Source organism: Gadus morhua, chromosome 10 (assembly GCF_902167405.1).
Source record: "Gadus morhua chromosome 10, gadMor3.0, whole genome shotgun sequence".
Lineage (NCBI taxonomy): Eukaryota > Metazoa > Chordata > Actinopteri > Gadiformes > Gadidae > Gadus > Gadus morhua.
The window spans coordinates 25926415-25944645 of record NC_044057.1 but is presented as its reverse complement, the minus strand read 5'-3'; the positions used below and the strand labels follow the sequence as shown (position 1 = coordinate 25944645).

Genomic DNA, 18231 nt, shown 5'->3' with positions numbered 1-18231 from the left:
CTCTTTTCACGGTCCTCTAACCAGAGCCCCACTCTGTAAGGGTTCTGTCAGTTAACCAGAGCCCCACTCCGCAGGCGTTCTGTCAGTTAACCAGAGCCTCACTCTTTAAGGGTTCTGTCAGTAAACCAGAGCCTCACTCTGTAGGGTTCTGTCAGTTAACCAGAGCCCCACTCTGTAAGGGTTCTGTCAGTTAACCAGAGCCTCACTCTGTAAGGGTTCTGTCTGTTAACCAGAACCCCACTCTGTAAGGGTTCTGTCAGTAAACCAGAGCCTCCCTCTGTAAGGGTTCTTTCAGTTAACCAGAGCCTCCCTCTGTAAGGGTTCTGTCAGTTAACCAGACTCTCCCTTTGTAAGGGTTCTGTCAGTTTACCAGAGCCCACTCTGTAAGGGTTCTGTCAGTTAACCAGAGCCTCCCTCTGTAAGGGTTCTGTCAGTTACCCAGAGCCTCCCTCTGTAAGGGTTCTGTCAGTTAACCAGAGGCTCCCTCTGTAAGGGTTCTGTCAGTTAACCAGAGTCTCCCTTGTGTCCCCGCTGGCCCCCATGCAGCACATCCACCTTCAAGGACCTGGAGGGGAACAGCCTGAAGGACAGCGGCCACGAGGAGAGCGACCAGACGGACAGCGAGCACGACGTGCAGCGGGGTCACTACGTGGACACGGCCGTCAACGACGTGCTCAACATGACCGTCCCGCCCAACGTCTGCCAGCTGCCCGACCAAGGTAGGACGGATAGCGCACGCCGTCGCGCGGGCGCAGGGGGGGCTGTGTGTGTCTGTGTGTGTGTGTGTGTTGACCTCAGTGTTCAGGTATTTCTCTTTGGGTTGGCGTGTGTGTGTATGTGTCGAGAATTGTGTGTTTAGGTTTTTTGTCTTTGAATCGCGTGTGTGTGGGTGTAGTTAATTGTGGGTGGTTTGTATTTGTGTGCTTTTAGGTGTGTGTGTGTGTGTATGTGTGTTTGTTTAGGTATAAATGTGTGTGTGTTTGTGTGTGTGTATGATTGCCAATGGCAGAAGCGTAAAACAGGCCCTCAGATGTGCTTAGAAGTATGTGAATAACACACACATGCTCACGCACAGAAGTGTACCTCTGCTTTGATGTCCTCCTAAGACCCCCTAATGTCAGGGATCTCTCGCTGAGGGCAGCTCTTTGATAGTGTCTCGGCTCACAGTGTTGACTCCTAGCAGCCATGTGTGATCTTGAGCAGTGACCGGCCTCACAGCTTCTTGAATGGCAGCAATTAGGCTGACAAAGGTACAGAGAAGGTGGGAATCTACATATCTGCCCGCGCTGCCATGCATTATTCAGCGGGAACGTTTAGTGAGGGAATTAATGCTGATGTTTCCAAAGTCCCCGGCACGCCGTCGAGGAAGACATCTGCTGGCGGGAGCTAGTGGAAGTGGATGTCTGTTTTACGCTTCTGCCAGTCAACTGCGTCTGGGCGGAAAGAAGTGGGCAAAAAGTATGGAGCACTGTGTGTGTGTGTGTGTGTGTGTGTGTGTGTGTGTGTGTGTGTGTGTGTGTGTGTGTGTGTGTGTGTGTGTGTGTGTGTGTGTGTGTGTGTGTGTGTGAGGCCTGCCTTGGCACTCTTTCACTTCCCTGCCTGCCCACTTAGAGAGCCACACACACACACACACACACACACACAGTGTGTCGGTCAAGTGAGTGAGTGTGTGTGTGTGCGTGTTATGCGTACAGTATGGCATATATCATATACAAGTTGTATATGATCTTCAAACCAAACTTGCTTCAACTTTTGATACTTTAGTTTTCACAAGGTTAAGGTCATTTGAGTTGAATCCGATATCATTTATGAAAGTTATTTTTGAAAACAGCTGTAAACTGGGTGATTTTTCTTCACCCTTGCTGTCTAATGGATATGACTGTGACATTTCAACGGGCGAGGCAATTAAAAAAGCAGTTGCCTTTCCAAAGTAGTTTTGGAAGGTAAATACAATCTTTACAGTTTGTCGTTATGTTATGTAATAATAGTCTTTTTGTCTGAGTGTTGTGGACAACCGGTTATGTAACACACGCACCTTTCAGGAAGGCTTCATGTTGTTACACGATACCTCTGTGAGGGGAGTGGACGGAACAGAGGTGTGTGTGTGTGTGTGTGTGCTAGTGTTGAGGTCTGTGCGTGCATTGGTGTGCATGCATGCGTGTGTGTATATGCGTGTGCATCTGTGTGTATGTGCTTGTGCGCGTGCGTTCCCGTGTGTGCGGCTGTGTGCTGTTTGGTGCGTGTGCGTGCATGTTCGCACAGCCGATTCCTTTTATTTGTAATCACTGAGCTGACTTTGGGGAAAATAAAAAACGAACCGCCACTGATGTTGCCAGACTTGGCCAACAGGCCATTGTTGGAATCTTCCTCCGATGGGTGTTACTAAGCAGCTTCTCTATTGTAATGGACAATGATAAGCGCATTTGTTGACGAGTGTACGCCCTTCCCTAATTATTTCACATCACGTGAAAAAAAAAGCCCCATTGCGTCTAAAACTAAACATAACGGAATGCATACTGACAGCTCCTCTAACTCCGGGATCTCATTATTGGAGACAATTAGAGGTGATGTAGATGAGGAATATTTCAAGTGGGGGAGAAGCTCTTGGAGGCAGCCTTTTCCTTCCCATTACCGCCTCGATGATTGGATCTGTTTCAGTCGAAATTGATGAATGGCATCTGAATGCATAAAGTGATACACAGCGCTGGTTAAAAAGACTTTTCTCCAGATGACCAGAGGCCAGTGGAGAACCAGAGAGCCTCATTTTAAAAGGAATGAGTGTTTGTGTCCCTCTGACGTGGGCATAGAAATGGCAATTTGCCTCCCTCAGAGAGAGAGCGAGAGAGAGAGAAAGAGAGAGAGATGGAGGAGAGGGGTGAGAGAGAGGGAGAGAGGGAGAGGGAGGAGAGGGGAGAGCGAGAGAGAGGGGGGAGAGGGGGTAGAGAGAAGGAGAGGGGGAGAAGGGGGGGGAGAGAAAAAAAAGAGAGTGTGAGAGTGTTGGAGAAAGAGAGAAAGAGAGATTAGGAGAGCGAGAGAGAGAGAGAGAGAGCGAGTGAGCGAGCTTGTGAAGATGGAACAAAATGGCTTCCTGACAGCGTGTCCTGTCACTGGCTTCCAGGACACTGCGTGACAGAGCGCGCCCCGGACCGCAGTGAGAACCGTTGATAATTATTATATGAATTGACGGTAGAAAATCTAAGCGTATGTGCAAATGTAATGCCATCGCAAATGAAATTGTCACTCCTATTTCCATCTCAACAGTCTAATTATGTACTAAGAAAACTGAGTGATGGCCTTTGCTCGCTGGAACAGAATCAGAACACCATCCTCGTCTCCTAGTAAGGGCCTTATTTTGCCCACTCTCTCTCTCTCCGTCCCTCTCTCCCTCTCTCCCTCTTTCCCTCTCTCCCTCTCTCTCTCTGTCCCTCTCTCCCTCTCTCCCTCTCTCTCTCTGTCTCTCCCTCTCTGCCCCTCTCCCTCTCTCCCTCTCCCTCTCTCCCTCTCTGTCCCTCTCCCTCCCTATCGCGTCCTCCCCCGTCCCCCTGCAGTTCGTGTGATGCCTCATTATATATTCCACCACGCTGTACCTGCGTGCGTGCTGGGGCTCCGACGGAGCCTCGTGTGACTGCTGCCCTCCTTCCTGGTTAATGTCCCCCCGATAACCGGGGCAGCACTGCGGCCGCACGCCGCCTCACGCCCGGACCCACGCGGTCCTCGCGTGGAGCTCATCCGTCTTAATGGACGGCGGGCGGCGGTGGGACTGCAGGGGGAACCGGTTGGGAGACAAAGAGGCAGGTTCTCTAAACGCCCCGCTGTTTAGCTGTCTGCAGGGAATAGCTGGGTAGTTTGGCTCTCCTGGCAGCCGGAGCAGAAAACAAGTTGAGAGACGGCAATTGCCAAAGGACAGCGAGTGAGAACCCCCAGACGAGGATGAAAGAGGCCTGGATTCGCCTTCCCTTTTGTGTGCTTTTGTTTGTGTTTAGTTTTATTGCGCTGCTCTCTCTTGTTGATACGAAGATGAAGAAGAGGGAGGGGAGCCAGGAAGTAGATACTAAAATCCCAGGCGCATGCCGTGAAAGTGTTTACTATTCCCAGTGGCAGAGAAGAGGGGGTGTTTGCCCAGTGGATGAAGCATTACCTCCAGCACAAAGACGGCTTCGCCTGGGGTCCTCCCATCAGCCCCTGGTCTCGGGATGCCAGGGGCTCTAGCAGTCCCGGGTTTTCCCGGGGAATAATCCCGGCCCCATATCCCAACGATCGTTCTTTGTTTCCTTCGAGCGTTTTGAAGCGCTAACTGTCTGTTGCTCGCACCCCGTCGGGCTCCTCCTCTCTCTCCGCTCGCGGGCGGATCTGCGGCTACGGGATCCATTGTGGCTCCAGCTGCTAGCACTCCTCAAAGCGCTTCTGAAGACACGTTCTCGTAGATTTGGATCCGGAGGGGTTGTGCCGTGTTCGAAGCCTGTATCCGTAAAAACGCGTCAACGAATGAACCCGACCTCCACGTAAACCGACCCACGTTTGTGGATTCAATCTGTGTTTTCAGGAACAAATTGCGTGAAATCGACTAAATATCTATAAAAGGGAAAGCTGTCCCACAGCCGCCGTGGGCTCTGTCGTGTCTCTCGACGGCGCCAACGCCCACAATAAGGCACCCGGTGAATCCACGCTCAGAATGCTGAGGAGAGACTGTTAGCCCCATCTCACGTTTGCCCGAACCACATTAGCCCCAGCGTCTGTTAGCCCCCCCGGCTCACGAGAGCCACCAGGAGGAGGGAAGGTGGGGGGGTGGCGACATAAAAAAAATAGCTAAATCGGCTCTTTCTTCCTTTCTTCCCCCCCCCCCCCACCCATAGCCCGCCCCTCTCAGTTCCACTGATCGTCACAGCGCTCCCTTAATTCCTGCCGGCTATGGATGATCCATCGTTTGTCCGGGCTCAACATTCATGTCTGGTTGAGTCACCCGACGGATCTCTGTGGAAGGGGAACGGTTGGATCCGGAGTCCGTCCTCTTCGTCCTTCTTCAGCGGCGTCCATTCTTACGCATTTACTAGTGGCTTTCATTAGCTTGTGTTTTTTTGGGTGTACCATAACATTGGAGGAATTAAAACTGCAGTTCTTGGAAGGAGTAGAAAAAAAGAAGGAATATATATATATTTTTTTATACTTTTTGGCCTATTAGACGCAACCGGAGCCAGAACTCTTCAATTAGCCGAGGAATCACCGACTCTGCTTCATTTCTGAGCGATTTCATCTCATTCCCGGGAGGACGGTTCTCATATATCCGGTAGCTCCCTATGGGCGTGTTCCTGAAGCGGGGGGCCGGGAACGAGAGCAGGGTTGTGGGCAACAGACGTCTCCCCCCCCCCCCCCTCCTCCACCGAGCTGCTGGGTTTCACTCCTCCTAATTGATTTCAAGGCATTTTTCCGCCCTCTGAAACTCCTGTCGTCTTCACACTTGAATTCAGCACAGACTCAGTGTGTCTGTCTATCCATTTATCCAACTATCTATTTATCCAACTATCTCTCTCTTTCTCTCTCTCTCTCTCTCTCTCTCTCTCTCTCTCTCCACCTATCTATGTATCTATCTATCTATCCTCTCTATCTCTCTATCTATCTACCTATCCATTTATGGATTTTCTCTGGGTTAACTTTCTAATCATACTCCATCCTCTCCATTCCTGGTGTCTATGTATTCCCTCCTTTCCATCTTCCATCCATCCTTCCCAATCTCTCAGCGGTCCATATTTCCGTACTTCTGTGTCAGCAACCCCCCGCCCCCCCCCAAACCACCACCACCACCACCGCCACCACCCCTCTTCCCCTGTTGGATGAAATAAAGAGCAGACGAGCCTTACATGTTTGTGCTGCAGACTTGCCCTAAATTCAACACGAGAACATCTCTAGTTTGCAGTCCTCTGATCTCCTAATGAAAACCCTGACAGGTGTCAGCGCGCGCCAGGCAGCGAGCTGCACTGACAACCCGGGAGGGGTGTGTGTGTGTGTGTGTGTGTGCGTGTGTGTGTGTTTGCCTGTGTCTGTGTGTGTGTCTGTCTGTCGGTCTGTCTCGGTGTGTGAGTGTGTTTGAAAGATAGCGAGATGGAAATGAGAGATAAACCGGGAGTCTAGTAAGCAGTCTTAGCGAGGCGGGGACGAGGGGAAAAAACCCTGGAGTCTGCTGACAGGTGGGAGTGCTTTGCTTGCGTCTGGATAAGTGCGACAGGAATTCACTGATTCTCAAACAACTCACACGATTGAATTAAACATCACGTTTCCCTTTTTTTTTTGCTCCCAGAATGCATGCTGCTTTCAGATGGTTTATGATTCGATTAACACACAAATACTACGACGGGGCCATCTATTTTGATTTGGAGTCACCTAATCTAATATGGACCCTGCAAGGACAAAATGGACGACAATGATCAATAGCCCGGTTGCAAAGGCAGTGTTAAGGAAGACACAGTGCACACGCTTTGTGCTTGCACACACGCCACCGTGTTCATAAAAGTAGATTTAATAAAAACAAATCAAGGGAGGGATTTGCAGGGATATTAAGACATAACATACAAGCAGACCTCTTCAACACTTGAAGTGAAGGTATTACGTGTAAAAAATGTGTTTCACGGAAATTCACGAAAGTTTGTGCTTTTTTCCAACAGGCATATTTTATCATTATGCTTACATTAAAATGACTTCATTAAGAATTAAAACTTAAAATCATACACAAGCCAGGATTAATGCCCCTATGGAAACCCTGTATAATTATATAATCAACTTAAAACTGTACTACGAAAATAGCATTTCCTTTTTGATTATCCGTACAAATCAGAGGGCTAGAGATATTTACCAAGAAGTCTCGAAGCCAGCACTCTGAGCATACAGTTATTAAAGCTTTTATTCAAACACAGACACTGCTATGAAACGCAAGCGATTTATAGATAGATATAAAGTTTTATATGATGTAACACGTGAAAGTATAATCTAGTTTTCACACAACAATGACTGCAATAATCGTATAGAGAATTCAGACGGACCACGTCATTCAAGGCCATTATCCAACATACACAGCGCCTCATACACATACACACATGCACACAAACAAGAAGGCCTTCATCTCGGGTCTGTGACTCAAAATAATGCTTATAATGCTATAATGGCGTCGCCCGAACTCCCATTCTGCCAAAGCTCTTCTCTATACAGCCAATGTATTTAATCAGCCAGAGAGGGACTGCTTATCTCTATGCACTTGTCATGGATAGCGCATTGAACATATTAAGAGGGAGAAATGGGAATGGTTCATTATTTTCTCAGGCTCACAATGAGCCTGATGTATCTCATCGCAGGCCCTCCTCTGACAGCTCACTTTATAGACAATTCTGGCATTCAGCACGGAAAATGCCAAGCAGGCAGAGAGAGAGAGAGAGAGAGAGAGAGAGAGAGAGAGAGAGAGAGAGAGAGAGAGAAAGAGAAAGAGAGAGTGACAGAGAGAGAGAGAGAGAGAGAGAGAGAGAGAGAGAGAGAGAGAGAGAGAGAGAGAGAGAGAAAGAGAAAGAGAAAGAGAGAGTGACAGAGAGAGAGAGAGAGAGAGAGAGAGAGAGAGAGAGAGAGAGAGAGAGAGAGAGAGAGAGAGAGAAAGAGAGAGTGACAGAGAAGGAGAGGGAGGGAAGGAGAGAGAGAGAGAGGGAGTGAGGGTGAGAGAGAGAGAGCGCGATAGAAAACCAAGGAGATAGAGATAGGCGGGTAAGCAGAGAGAGAGAGAAAATAGGTCCCTCGATCTCTATTGCTTATTCATGATGCTGTGGCATGCTAGGTGTGTTAATAATCTCCTCAGAAACCAAGTGAATCACAATTGTTTGTCAAACACCCAACCAAGCTGGGCCCCAATCGACAGCAGATGGGAAAACAGGGGGATCAGAATGATCCCGGTAAGAGGCAGGGAGATTAAGGACAGGTAATGTGCTGGAGTTGATGGGGACTGAATGCGTTTCAGGGATAGAGGGAGAGGCAGGGAGAGTCAAATACAGAAGGAGAGCGAGAAGAGAGAAGATGCGAACGCGACTGAATTTTAAATGTGAAACGAGAGGGAATATATGTTATGCGTGTGTGTGTGTGTGTGTGTGTGCGTGCGTGCGTGCGTGCGTGCGTGCGTGCGTGCGAGGGTGTGTGTGTGTGTGTGTGTGTGTGTGTGTGTGTGTGTGTGCGCGTGTGGGTGTGCGCGTGTGTGTGCGAGTGTGGGTGTGTGAGGGTGAGTGTGTGTGTGTGTGTGTGTGTCTTGGGGTCCCTCTGACCATGTTTGTATTTAAACGTGTGGTTTATTGCGGTCATCATGGTATGTATGATTGTGTGTCTGCATCTTCTGCTGTGTTTAAATGTGCTCGTGGTCTGTTTGTGTGCGTGTGTGTATGTGTGTGCACGTAGTATATCCGCTTGTCTCTGCCTGTCGTTTGCATGGGTGTGCGACTGCCAATCAGAGAGTAGCGAGGGCTGCAGATGGCTGATGTCGTGAGCGCTGAGCTCTGAGGGAGAGCACAGAGGGAAATCAAACTTTCTGCTGCAGTCGCGTTGTTCCCCCACCAGACTCCTCCCTCTCGTCCTCTCTGGGTTCGTGGGCGGGGGGTCCCCCCCCCCCCCCCTTTGACTCGGGCTGCTGAATTAACTTTCACTTTACGCTCAAGTCGATACGAACGGGCCACCATCACGCACTCCGGTGCTGCGTGGTTCTGTTCAGCACCGGGCAAGCTGCCGTAGCGCTCTCTCTCTCTCTCTCTCTCCCCCTCTCTCCCTCTCTCTCTTTACCTTCGGTTTTAACTTTTGTATGTCCCCGCCGTGACACCGCGACCATGCCCCGACCTCCCACCCCCATTCCCGGTGAGGAACATTGAAATGATGTGATGAACTGATGGAAGCCATCAATCATCAGGACCGGTCCCTGAAGAGCAATACTGTACGCATAACACGCACACACACACACACACTCACTCACTTGACCGACACACTGTGTGTGTGTGTGTGTGTGTGTGTGTGTGTGTGTGTGTGTGTGGCTCTCTAAGTGGGCAGGCAGGGAAGTGAAAGAGTGCCAAGGCAGGCCTTGTATTACAGAGATCTAAGGGTATCAGGCGCTGGTCTCTCTCTCTCTCTCTCTCTCTCTCTCTCTCTCTCTCTCTCTCTCTCTCTCTCTCTCTCTCTCTCTCTCTCTCTCTCTCTCCCTCCCTCCCCTCTCTCACCTCTCTCTCTCTCTCTCTCTCTCTCTCTCTCTCTCTCTCTCTCTCTCTCTCTCTCTCTCCCCCCCTCTCTCTCTCTCACCCCTGTCTCCCCCACCCCTATCTCTCTCTCCCTCCCACCCCCAACGCCTCTTTCTCTCCCTCTCTGCAGGACAGAGTCTGGCAGCTGGCCCAGAGCCCAGATAGCCATAATCAGCTCCATTAGCTGTAGCACTCACTCCCATTTAGGAGCCCTTATAGTGGACCATAGTGCAAGACGGCCAGGATTAACGGCGCGCTTAAAAAACAGCGATGTGTAAATAGCGCGCGGCCGCATGTTGTCGGAGAGACATGCGGCCTGGGGATCGTGTAAATCGCACGGGAGGAAGGAGAAGAATGCATACATCACACACACACACACACACACACACACACACACACACACACACACACACACACACACACACACACACACACACACACACACACACACACACACACACACACACACACACACACACACACACACGCGTGCTGCTGAGCTGTGCTGGTGGGTGAGGAGGGGGGAGGAGGGGGGAGGTAGGGGACGGCTGTGTGGGAGTTGGGTGAGGGAGGCGACGGGGGGGGGATTCGCCGGGCATTATGTGTGTTGGCAAGAGGCATTTGTTTTATCCCCCCCCCCCTCCCCCCCGACGACCCCCCCACTTGTGAGCGGAAAGATTAAGGAAATTCTGGGCTCTGTTTTGGGGGGAATCAGCCGTCTTCTGACAAGTACATTGTAGCCCACAGTTTTCTGTCCAGAATACAAAGAGACATTTATCACTGCAGCTGGGGCGCGAGAGGAAGAGGCGATAGGCGGGGAGGGGGGGAGGAAAGGGTGGGTGGAGAGGGGGGGGGCTCTCCCTCCCTTTGCTGCGGCAATGTGCATTTTGCTTTAACCCCTTATCCTTTCCTTTCTGTGGGAAAATAAGTATCTCTCTCTCTCTCTCTCTCTCTCTCTCTCTCTCTCTCTCTCTCTCTCTCTCTCTCTCTCTCTCTCTCTCTCTCTCTCTCTCTCTCTCTCTCTCTCTCTCTCTCTCTCTCTCTCTCCTGTTTAGACCCCCCCCCCCCCCTTGATTTGTGTCGCGGTTCCGTTTCCTCTCCCTGGGTCTGGTTGCGTGTGTTAACCCTAACCCTAGCTCTATGGGAGGGCTATGCAGAGTAGAGCAGCCCTGTGTCGTCGTCGTCGTCGTCCCCCCCGACATAAGGTTATTACCTCTGGGGGGGTCATTACCTCCAGGGCGCGGGGCAGACCCTCTCCTGATGCATATTCAGTACGGACGGCGGGGTTTGTTGTGTCTTCATTTGGAAAGCCGATTCTTCCACTTCGGAGCGGAGATTGCCTCCCGAGCTCGGCTGTACACCGTAAAGGACAGCGGGTCGGAGCCAAGTCATCCTATTATTATTGCCATATTTCATAAGTGCTCTCTCCATCCCTTCATGCCCGCCCTACACTTGGCGGAATCTGATCTTTGTTTTGCAATTTCCTTTTATGAGGACGCCTCAGAAATAGGGAGGCACACATATATGCACACACATACACACACAAACACACACATTGCTGAATTGTATTTGTGTGTGTGTGTGTGGGTGTGTGTGACTGTGTGTATGTCCTTGTGTGTCTGTACGACGCATTTGTGTGTTTGTGTATGACTGTGTGCGTGTGTTTGTGAATTTGTCTGTGTGTGTGACTCTATGTGGTGTGTGTGTATATGTGTGTGTGTGGGTTTGTATGAATGCGTGCGTGTGTGTAAGTGCAAACAAGGTGTGTGCCTCCAGCTGACCACCAGCTCTTTGTTGCTCCTATTTGCCGCTCCCTCCTGAAAGGCCGCTGCCCTGTCCGTGCAGACACCACCTGCTCTCCGTCCACCCTGCCCTCACGGGGGAAAAACCCCAACAACAAACGACTCTGGTCCTACACCGAGAGCGGGATGTTGTTCCCCCAATGTGTAAATTAGTGACTTTAACTTTTGTCTTGTTTTCTGCAGCGCCGCTGTTTTGGAATACAATTGAACCGTTTTGGTATATCGACCTATAGCCAGCAGGGTTTTTTTTAAGCCACCAATGTCCCCTAGCCATTAAAACTGAGGATAAAAGGTAATGGGAGAGGTTAGCTATAAAGTTTAATGGCAGACAGGAAAGCCTCTGAAAGGCTCTTTTTAATGATGTGCCTCATCCCATGTATTCGCCATTAAAGATGAGACCAGACGGCACGCAGAGATGAGGAAGGGCGACTGTCGGCAGACAGTAGGCTCCCTCTCTCCCCTCTTCGCATCCTGCTGGACCCACCGTGGAAAACACATGCGTCTAAACAGCCCATAATGGCAGTGCGGCTCCTTTGGAGATCAGCTCGCATTAGCATCACAAGCAGAAGTATCCAAACAAGTCTGCTTCCGACGGAGAAAGTTGGAGGGGGAGCTACTTTTAGAGACGGCCCACCAGATATAATCATGAAGTATAATGAGCATAAATATGTCCTGTTTTATTAACGGTAGTCCGCTGTAATATCTTCCATTGTGTTTAGTGGGTTTTCAGAGGAAGCCGCCATGTTTCCTTCTGGGCTTTTTTGATCATTCTCCTGCCCTCATTTTCAGGAGTTGTCGGTTTATGTCAGTGCAGTGCACCAATCTACCGTAGTGGAAATGTGGTATAGTTCTCTTTGTATACATTTTTGGAATATTGTTGTTTAGAATTGAAAGTGAATTGGACCAAGTCCTAAAATCAACAACTCCAAAGCAGGTCTTACTGCCTGTGGTACTGATGTGGCCATAGGGGGCGCTATGCTTCACAGTCAAACATTAACTGCTTTGCCCCCCCCCCCCCCCCTCACCTCATTTGCCAAACATTTCAGAAACTTGGTATGCAGGCCTTGCTTGACATGCTGAATTCTTTGGAAAACCTTAAAATATGAATCGTGATTACAGATGACCATGCCCATGATTGAGCCTGACCTAAGGATATTTAATATTATTTGATTAAGCTAAAAACGAATAAATAGAAATAGAAATGAGGCATCATCGTTCAATCAATCACAAGAACTCTTTTAAGTCACAGAGGGACTCGAAACCTCCTTGCTTATTAGCCTTGCTATTATTAGCATGTTAGAATTCACACGGACAATTGCTCATACCACGAGAAAAACACGCACGGCAACATGTTATTGTATTGCAACGTAATGTTGCGGCATCCTGGTACATCCGTGAGGGTCACATGTCGACGCCCTTGTGTGTTGCGTGCATCGCATCCGAGTCTTATCCAATCAGCAGCTGCTGTCCATTCAACATCACTTAGCGACGGGTCCCTATCAGAAACAGCCCCAGCGACAGGCCTCAAGCCATCGTCAAGGAGACGGCCGCGGGCACGACCTCCCCTGTGCCGTCGACGTACTCGGCCAGCAGTCCATCTCGGAGAGCATCGTATGCGTTTTTCGACAGGGGCTGGGGTGGGGTGGGGGGGGGGTGGAGGTAAGCATCCATCTTGATGTTTAAGTTTACCCACGGGGCCAGGTTGATTCACAGCTGTCCCCGGGGCCCGCGGAGAAAGGGATCAAGAGGAGAGGCGCGGGGGATTGGGTCTCTGACACCTGTCCCTTCCTCTCCACCGCACCGCGGCTCCCCCCCTGCCACACATAAGGGCTTCCCGTGTCACCGCCCTGCGTGCCATCACAAGTGGTGCGGCGCGACTGGGAATCCAATTACTGGGGCTGTGTCATAGCCTGCCAGCCTGCCTGTCCTTATGCACGCTGCGGCCCCGTTTCTTCAAATCAGAAAGTATGTGCCCATTAGTTCCCTCTCTTTACCGCGGTGTACCTCCCGCTCCGCAAGCCGCGGACACAAGACGGCGGCTTTCATTTTCTCTTCGCCGGCGCTGGGATTTGCTCGGTTCCCGCGGCTCACGGCTGACAGGCCTTGACGTGGCGTGGCGCCGGTGTCGGTGGGCGGGTGGCTGAAATAACGCTTCATGCTCGGGCTTTGGCTCGTCTGATAACAGGCGCGGGTGAGAAGTCTCCCGCTGTGAATAATGGAGACGGACCTCTGAAGGAGACCAGTGGATCTCCCCAACGCCGGAGTACATGTGACAGAGTGAGGGGGAGGGAGGAAGAAGAGGTTGCGAGCATTCTCTTTGCTCTTCTTCCCCTCTTGTTTTCCCCCCTCCTCCCCCCTCCTCCCCCCTCCTCTCCTACTCTCAGAGTTCTCCGAGCTTCCTCAGAGACATTTTATTTGGTATGTTTTCTGCGGGATTCTCAGGAACTCCCTTGATCACAGCTGCAAACACTGCCCCTCATATATATATATATATATATATATATATATATATATATATATATATATATATACACACACACTCACACACACGGCATACATCACTCCACGCGTTGAAAGCCACAGTGCCCTAGTTCCAGAGGTTGTTAAAAGTCTGGCACAAGTCTGACGGTTTTCCGACAGAGGAAAGCTGGGGAGAAAAAAAAAAAAAAGAGGAACGGGTGCAAGAGGAGGAAGAAGAGGAGAAAATAAAAAGTAGAATAACAGAAGGAAATAGGAATGAGTGGAAAGGGCGCCGGCGCTTTGGAAGACAAGATAAAATGGAATATAAAACACATAGTCCTGGCTGACGCAGAGTGAACGTGACTGGATGAGAAGGCACATGGCATTAATTATGCAAGGCCCCCACGTTTTTTTTCAGAGTTCCAGTGCGGAAGCTCACGCAGGGAGCTGGAGGGGCCCTTGGCCGAGGGCTGGGGCTCTGTCGCGCTGCGCAGCTGTTTGGGCCCTGCCGTGCATTGATTGGCTGTGCCAAGGCTATGGGGGGACTCAGGTGGTGCTGGAGAAGCTTTGAAGTGCTGTGGAGAAGCGGTGGTGGTCGAGGTGGCTGTTGTTGCTGCTGCTGCTGCTAGCGCTGGTTATCAAGACGCCAGGCAGCCCATTCAGAGTAATGACTTGGTTAAACACAAGGGTTGTGCATCTGGTCTGTTGAGCTCGAAATGATGGGCAGTAGGTGATGGGGAAGGCACAAACACGAGTTGCCTTCCCGGAGTTGTGTTAGCACTTATTTTACACCCTTGTATCCTCCCATTGTTCCTTCTTTGTACTGGGAACCAATAAAATACTAAAGGCTCACTGTAGGTGTCACATAGTTCACCAGAAAACAAATAGGACCACATCCTGTCTGGCACGGTCTAATCGACTCTGGCCTTAGATTGCTTCCTCAGAGAGAGAGACCGGGGTGACCTGTGAGACCTCAGCAATGTGTTTTCCCCTGAGCCCCCCATGACAGAGACTGCTCTGAGGGGCTCCCTTCGCCCACCACTTACTCTCTCTCTCTGCCTCTCGTCCTCCCTCTCCCCCTCCCTCTTTCTCGTTATGTCTCTCTCCCTCTCTCGCTCTCCCCTGCCTTGCATCCCCTGCCATCGCTACAATATAAGCCTTTCCCACTGTCCCCCATCCCCACTCATAGATGTAATTTACTGTCTGCCTCGGCTGTCCCTAAATCCCCCTCCCCTCATTCCCTCCACTCAGACTCCAGGGTTTAGGAGCAAATTAGCTCCCTAGCTCGGTCAAGCTTAAACACAGCAGAAATTTAGCATTTGTTCCAGTGTATTTAAAGATGTCCTCTGCAGATGCATTGCGAGTAGAACGGAAAAGGAAAAAGAGATGAGCCCGGTGGACCAATGGGAGGCTTGCTGTCATGGCGATGGCGGCGGGCCTTGTGAGATGTGACCAATGGACGGGCTTGTGTGTTGAGGTTTGGGATGTGTGTGTTGGTCACTGCTCCCGTTGCCCTTCAACGTGATATAGGGCTCCCTCTTTTTAGGTTTAGTCGTCAGAACGGCCTTTTCAGCTGTCAGCGTTGAACACAACCGAGTTGTTGTAAGATAGACTTTCATTATGGTGCATTATAAAAACAGGTGTAGCCTTTGTTTTGTACAAAGAAGAAACACAATAATGAAAGATGTGTGTCATTGACAAAGGCTAATCCAAACATCTGTGAGGTCAGAGTCCCTCCACTGCACAATCACAAGCACGCCCTGTCGAGGTTTTTGTGTTTCCAGCAATTGGGCAGTCGGCATTAACTTTTCACCGTCTTGAACCACAGAAAATAGGCTTAGAAAAGCGGGGAGCGAAAGTTCCATTTTTAATGGAATAACAGAATTGTTATTCTTTCTTTGAAGTGTGAACTCCCCTTTTTTTTTATATCAAGCAGAACTGGGTCACCATGTGTTTCAGTCTGCCCCAGAAATCCCCCCCTTGCAAAAAATAAATAAAACACAGTATATATATATATACATGAACCCTGTTTTATTTATTTGGATTTACTTATTTGTATATTTATTTACAAAAAAAGCATCAAAAGGAATCCTCCCCAAATAATATCCAAAGGTGGTTCTCTGGAGTGGCTCCCTGAATCCCCGTCGCGGCTAACACGCTCGCTCCCGAATTAGTCGGAATCCCTGAAACGAAACACTGTATAATGCTCTGTTCTGTATTCATGTGATAACACACCATATACAGCATGTACTATATATGTACAGTGAAAAGTAAATATGGGGTATTGGGTGCGTTTTGCACTGATATATTCTTCCTGAACTGTAGCACAACATACCCCTGTATTTGAGGTCATGAGGACTTTCAATGGGCCATATATATATATATATATATAATGCAATACATAGTGATATAATGTCATCTCCAGGGATCTTCTCTCTGCCCTCTTTATCTCTCCCCCTGTTTAGCCCAGTTCAGCTTTACTTAGCCCAGGCTTAGCTCTTCATGCATGTCTGGCTGGGTTAAATCCAGTTGGTGTGGAGCACCGTGAAACGCAGCCCCGGGCTTATATAATGTGTGAAAAGCCACTGCATCAATTATTACATCAGCTGGTCCGGAGAAGCCCACAGATCACACCAGATCAGTCACGATTACTTTTGAGAAGCCAACCTGCCCCCCCAAGCGTTGCCCTAGCTCCGTTTGTCTTGGTGGCGGCATGGGCGTCGAAAGCCCCCCCCCCCTCCCCATCATCACCTCCCCCGTCACCACCACCACCACCCCCCCCCCCCCCCCCCCACCACCCCAGAGCCTTCCGTGGCATTTGGAGAATCACAGCCCAGGCTCTGTGACCTCTATCCGCCATTGGTGGTTTGTGTGAGAGGGGGAGCGAGAGAGAGAGAAAGAGGGAGAAAGAGAGAGTGAGAGTGAGAGTGAGAGAGAGAGAGGGAGAGGGAGAGGGAGAGAGAGAGAGCGAGAGAGAGCGAGAGAGTCACAGTAAATGGGGGAGGGATACCTTTCAGCGAAATAGATGCCGTCGCCAGGGCATTAAAATCCCTGCTCCCCCCCATCCCACCCACATATGTCATCATGACAACCAGCTCGCATCGTTACCGCTACATCAAGCAGTCCATTGGTGGGGGCTCCTGTCTTTGAGCAAAACAATGCACTACGATGACAAAGTGATTTATAAAACAGCATAGTGATTGCTTTTTTCTCTCTCTCTCTCTCTCTCTCTCCCTCTCTCCCTCACCCTCTCTCTCTCTCTCTCTCTCTCTCTCTCTCTCTCTCCCTCCCTGTCCCTCTCCCTCTCCCTCTCTCGCCACAGTTACACAGCTGTTAAGCAGATGCTGTTTGTACCAATTTAGAAGCTAGTGCATTGTTTGTCAACACGAGTTTGGAAATTCATTCTTTATGTGGGAGTGAGGAGGGTGCGGGTGGGGGGGGGAGGGGGGACCTGCTGCATATGGCCTAGGAGGGGTGGGGGGGGGAACACGGTGACACCAGGCAGCGCCGGCTATCGGCACGACGCAACGTCAGCTCTCGCAGGAACGCACGGCGCGAGGCGCTGCGGAGAACGAGGCGAGGGATGGCGGGAGATACGGGCGACTTAGCGTGTCTTCCTGCATTAGCGCTCAGACGGGCCGGGCGCGGCACGCTGGAAGTGACTCGCTGTCACACTCACTCACCGACGCCATGATGGACCGAATGGTGAATTATGGCTTGATAAATTGACTGGTACTAATGCTCAGAAATGGATGTGTGGCCATGTGAGGCCCGGCTTCGCCATCCGCACGACACTTTTAACAAGACCGCCCAGCCAGTGTAATTTCCTCCATAATTAATATCTGACTGGAGGAGGAAGGGGCCGCGGGACAGCCACTAGCAGCACACCAGATTTGGGGGATTCATTTAATTTAGCCAATGTGTGCGAGATAGCAACGGTGACGAGATGAAAGGGAAGGGGGGGACCGCAGGAGGACGAGCTGTCAGTGTGTGTGTGGGGGGGGGGGTTGTGTGTGTGTGGGCGTGGGTGTGGGTGTGTGAGGGTGTGAGGGTGTGGGTGGGTGTCAGTGTGGGTGTGGGTGACTTTGTGTGCTTGTCTCCATGCATGTGTCTCTATGTGTACATGTATGTCCATCTGTCGTTGCACTTCCACGTGCGTGCATGTGTGCCCATGTGTATGCGCGTGCGTGCACGTGTGCACGAGCGGGTGCCTGCATGTGTGTGGGTGTGAATGAATGTGTGTGCGCGTGCACACGTGTGTGTGTGTGTGTACATGCGCGTCCGTACGTGTGTGTGCACGTGCGCGTGCGTGCCTGTGTGTGAAGGTGAGGCGGGCGTGCCCCGATGCGGCTGAGCCAGATGCGGCGCCTGGGGAAGCGGGTTGGAGCCTCGGTGACTGGTCTCAGAACGATGGGCTCCGCGACAGCACAGCGAGGGTGCACCTCCACTGTTTGTAAAAACAAGACCATCACACTCCATCTTGCCACTCCCGCAGGAGCCGGGCCTCCGGGCTGATTTATGGCCCACAGACCGAGCTGGCTGGCTGGGGTGACAGCGGCACTTGGACCCCTCCCCGGTGACTAGTGTGGGAGGCAGCCAGGCCGCAGCTCCAGCCTCAGCTGGCCATAGAGCTGTCCTCTAGTTAGAGCAGACAAGACATTAAGCCTCGTCCCCGGGTGTGGAGATGAGCCCTGATGGCCGTCCAGCCATCAAGGCCCTGAGCACGCCTC

At 50.8% G+C, this 18231-nt stretch overlaps 1 protein-coding gene across 9 annotated transcripts in view; it reads left to right on the top strand.

Moving 5' to 3' along the window:
* The window catches only part of pcdh19 (protocadherin 19), a 65890-nt gene that overhangs the window by 39321 nt on the left and 8338 nt on the right, over window positions 1–18231 (top strand). For 5 of the 9 annotated variants that reach the window (XM_030367790.1, XM_030367789.1, XM_030367785.1 and 2 more), the window contains one exon: window positions 547–719. In XM_030367790.1, coding sequence (XP_030223650.1) covers window positions 547–719 — 173 coding nt within the window. Of the gene's footprint in view, window positions 1–534; window positions 720–18231 lie in introns of all 9 variants that reach the window. The other 4 variants (XM_030367788.1, XM_030367784.1, XM_030367786.1 and 1 more) reach the window with 1 other exon arrangement.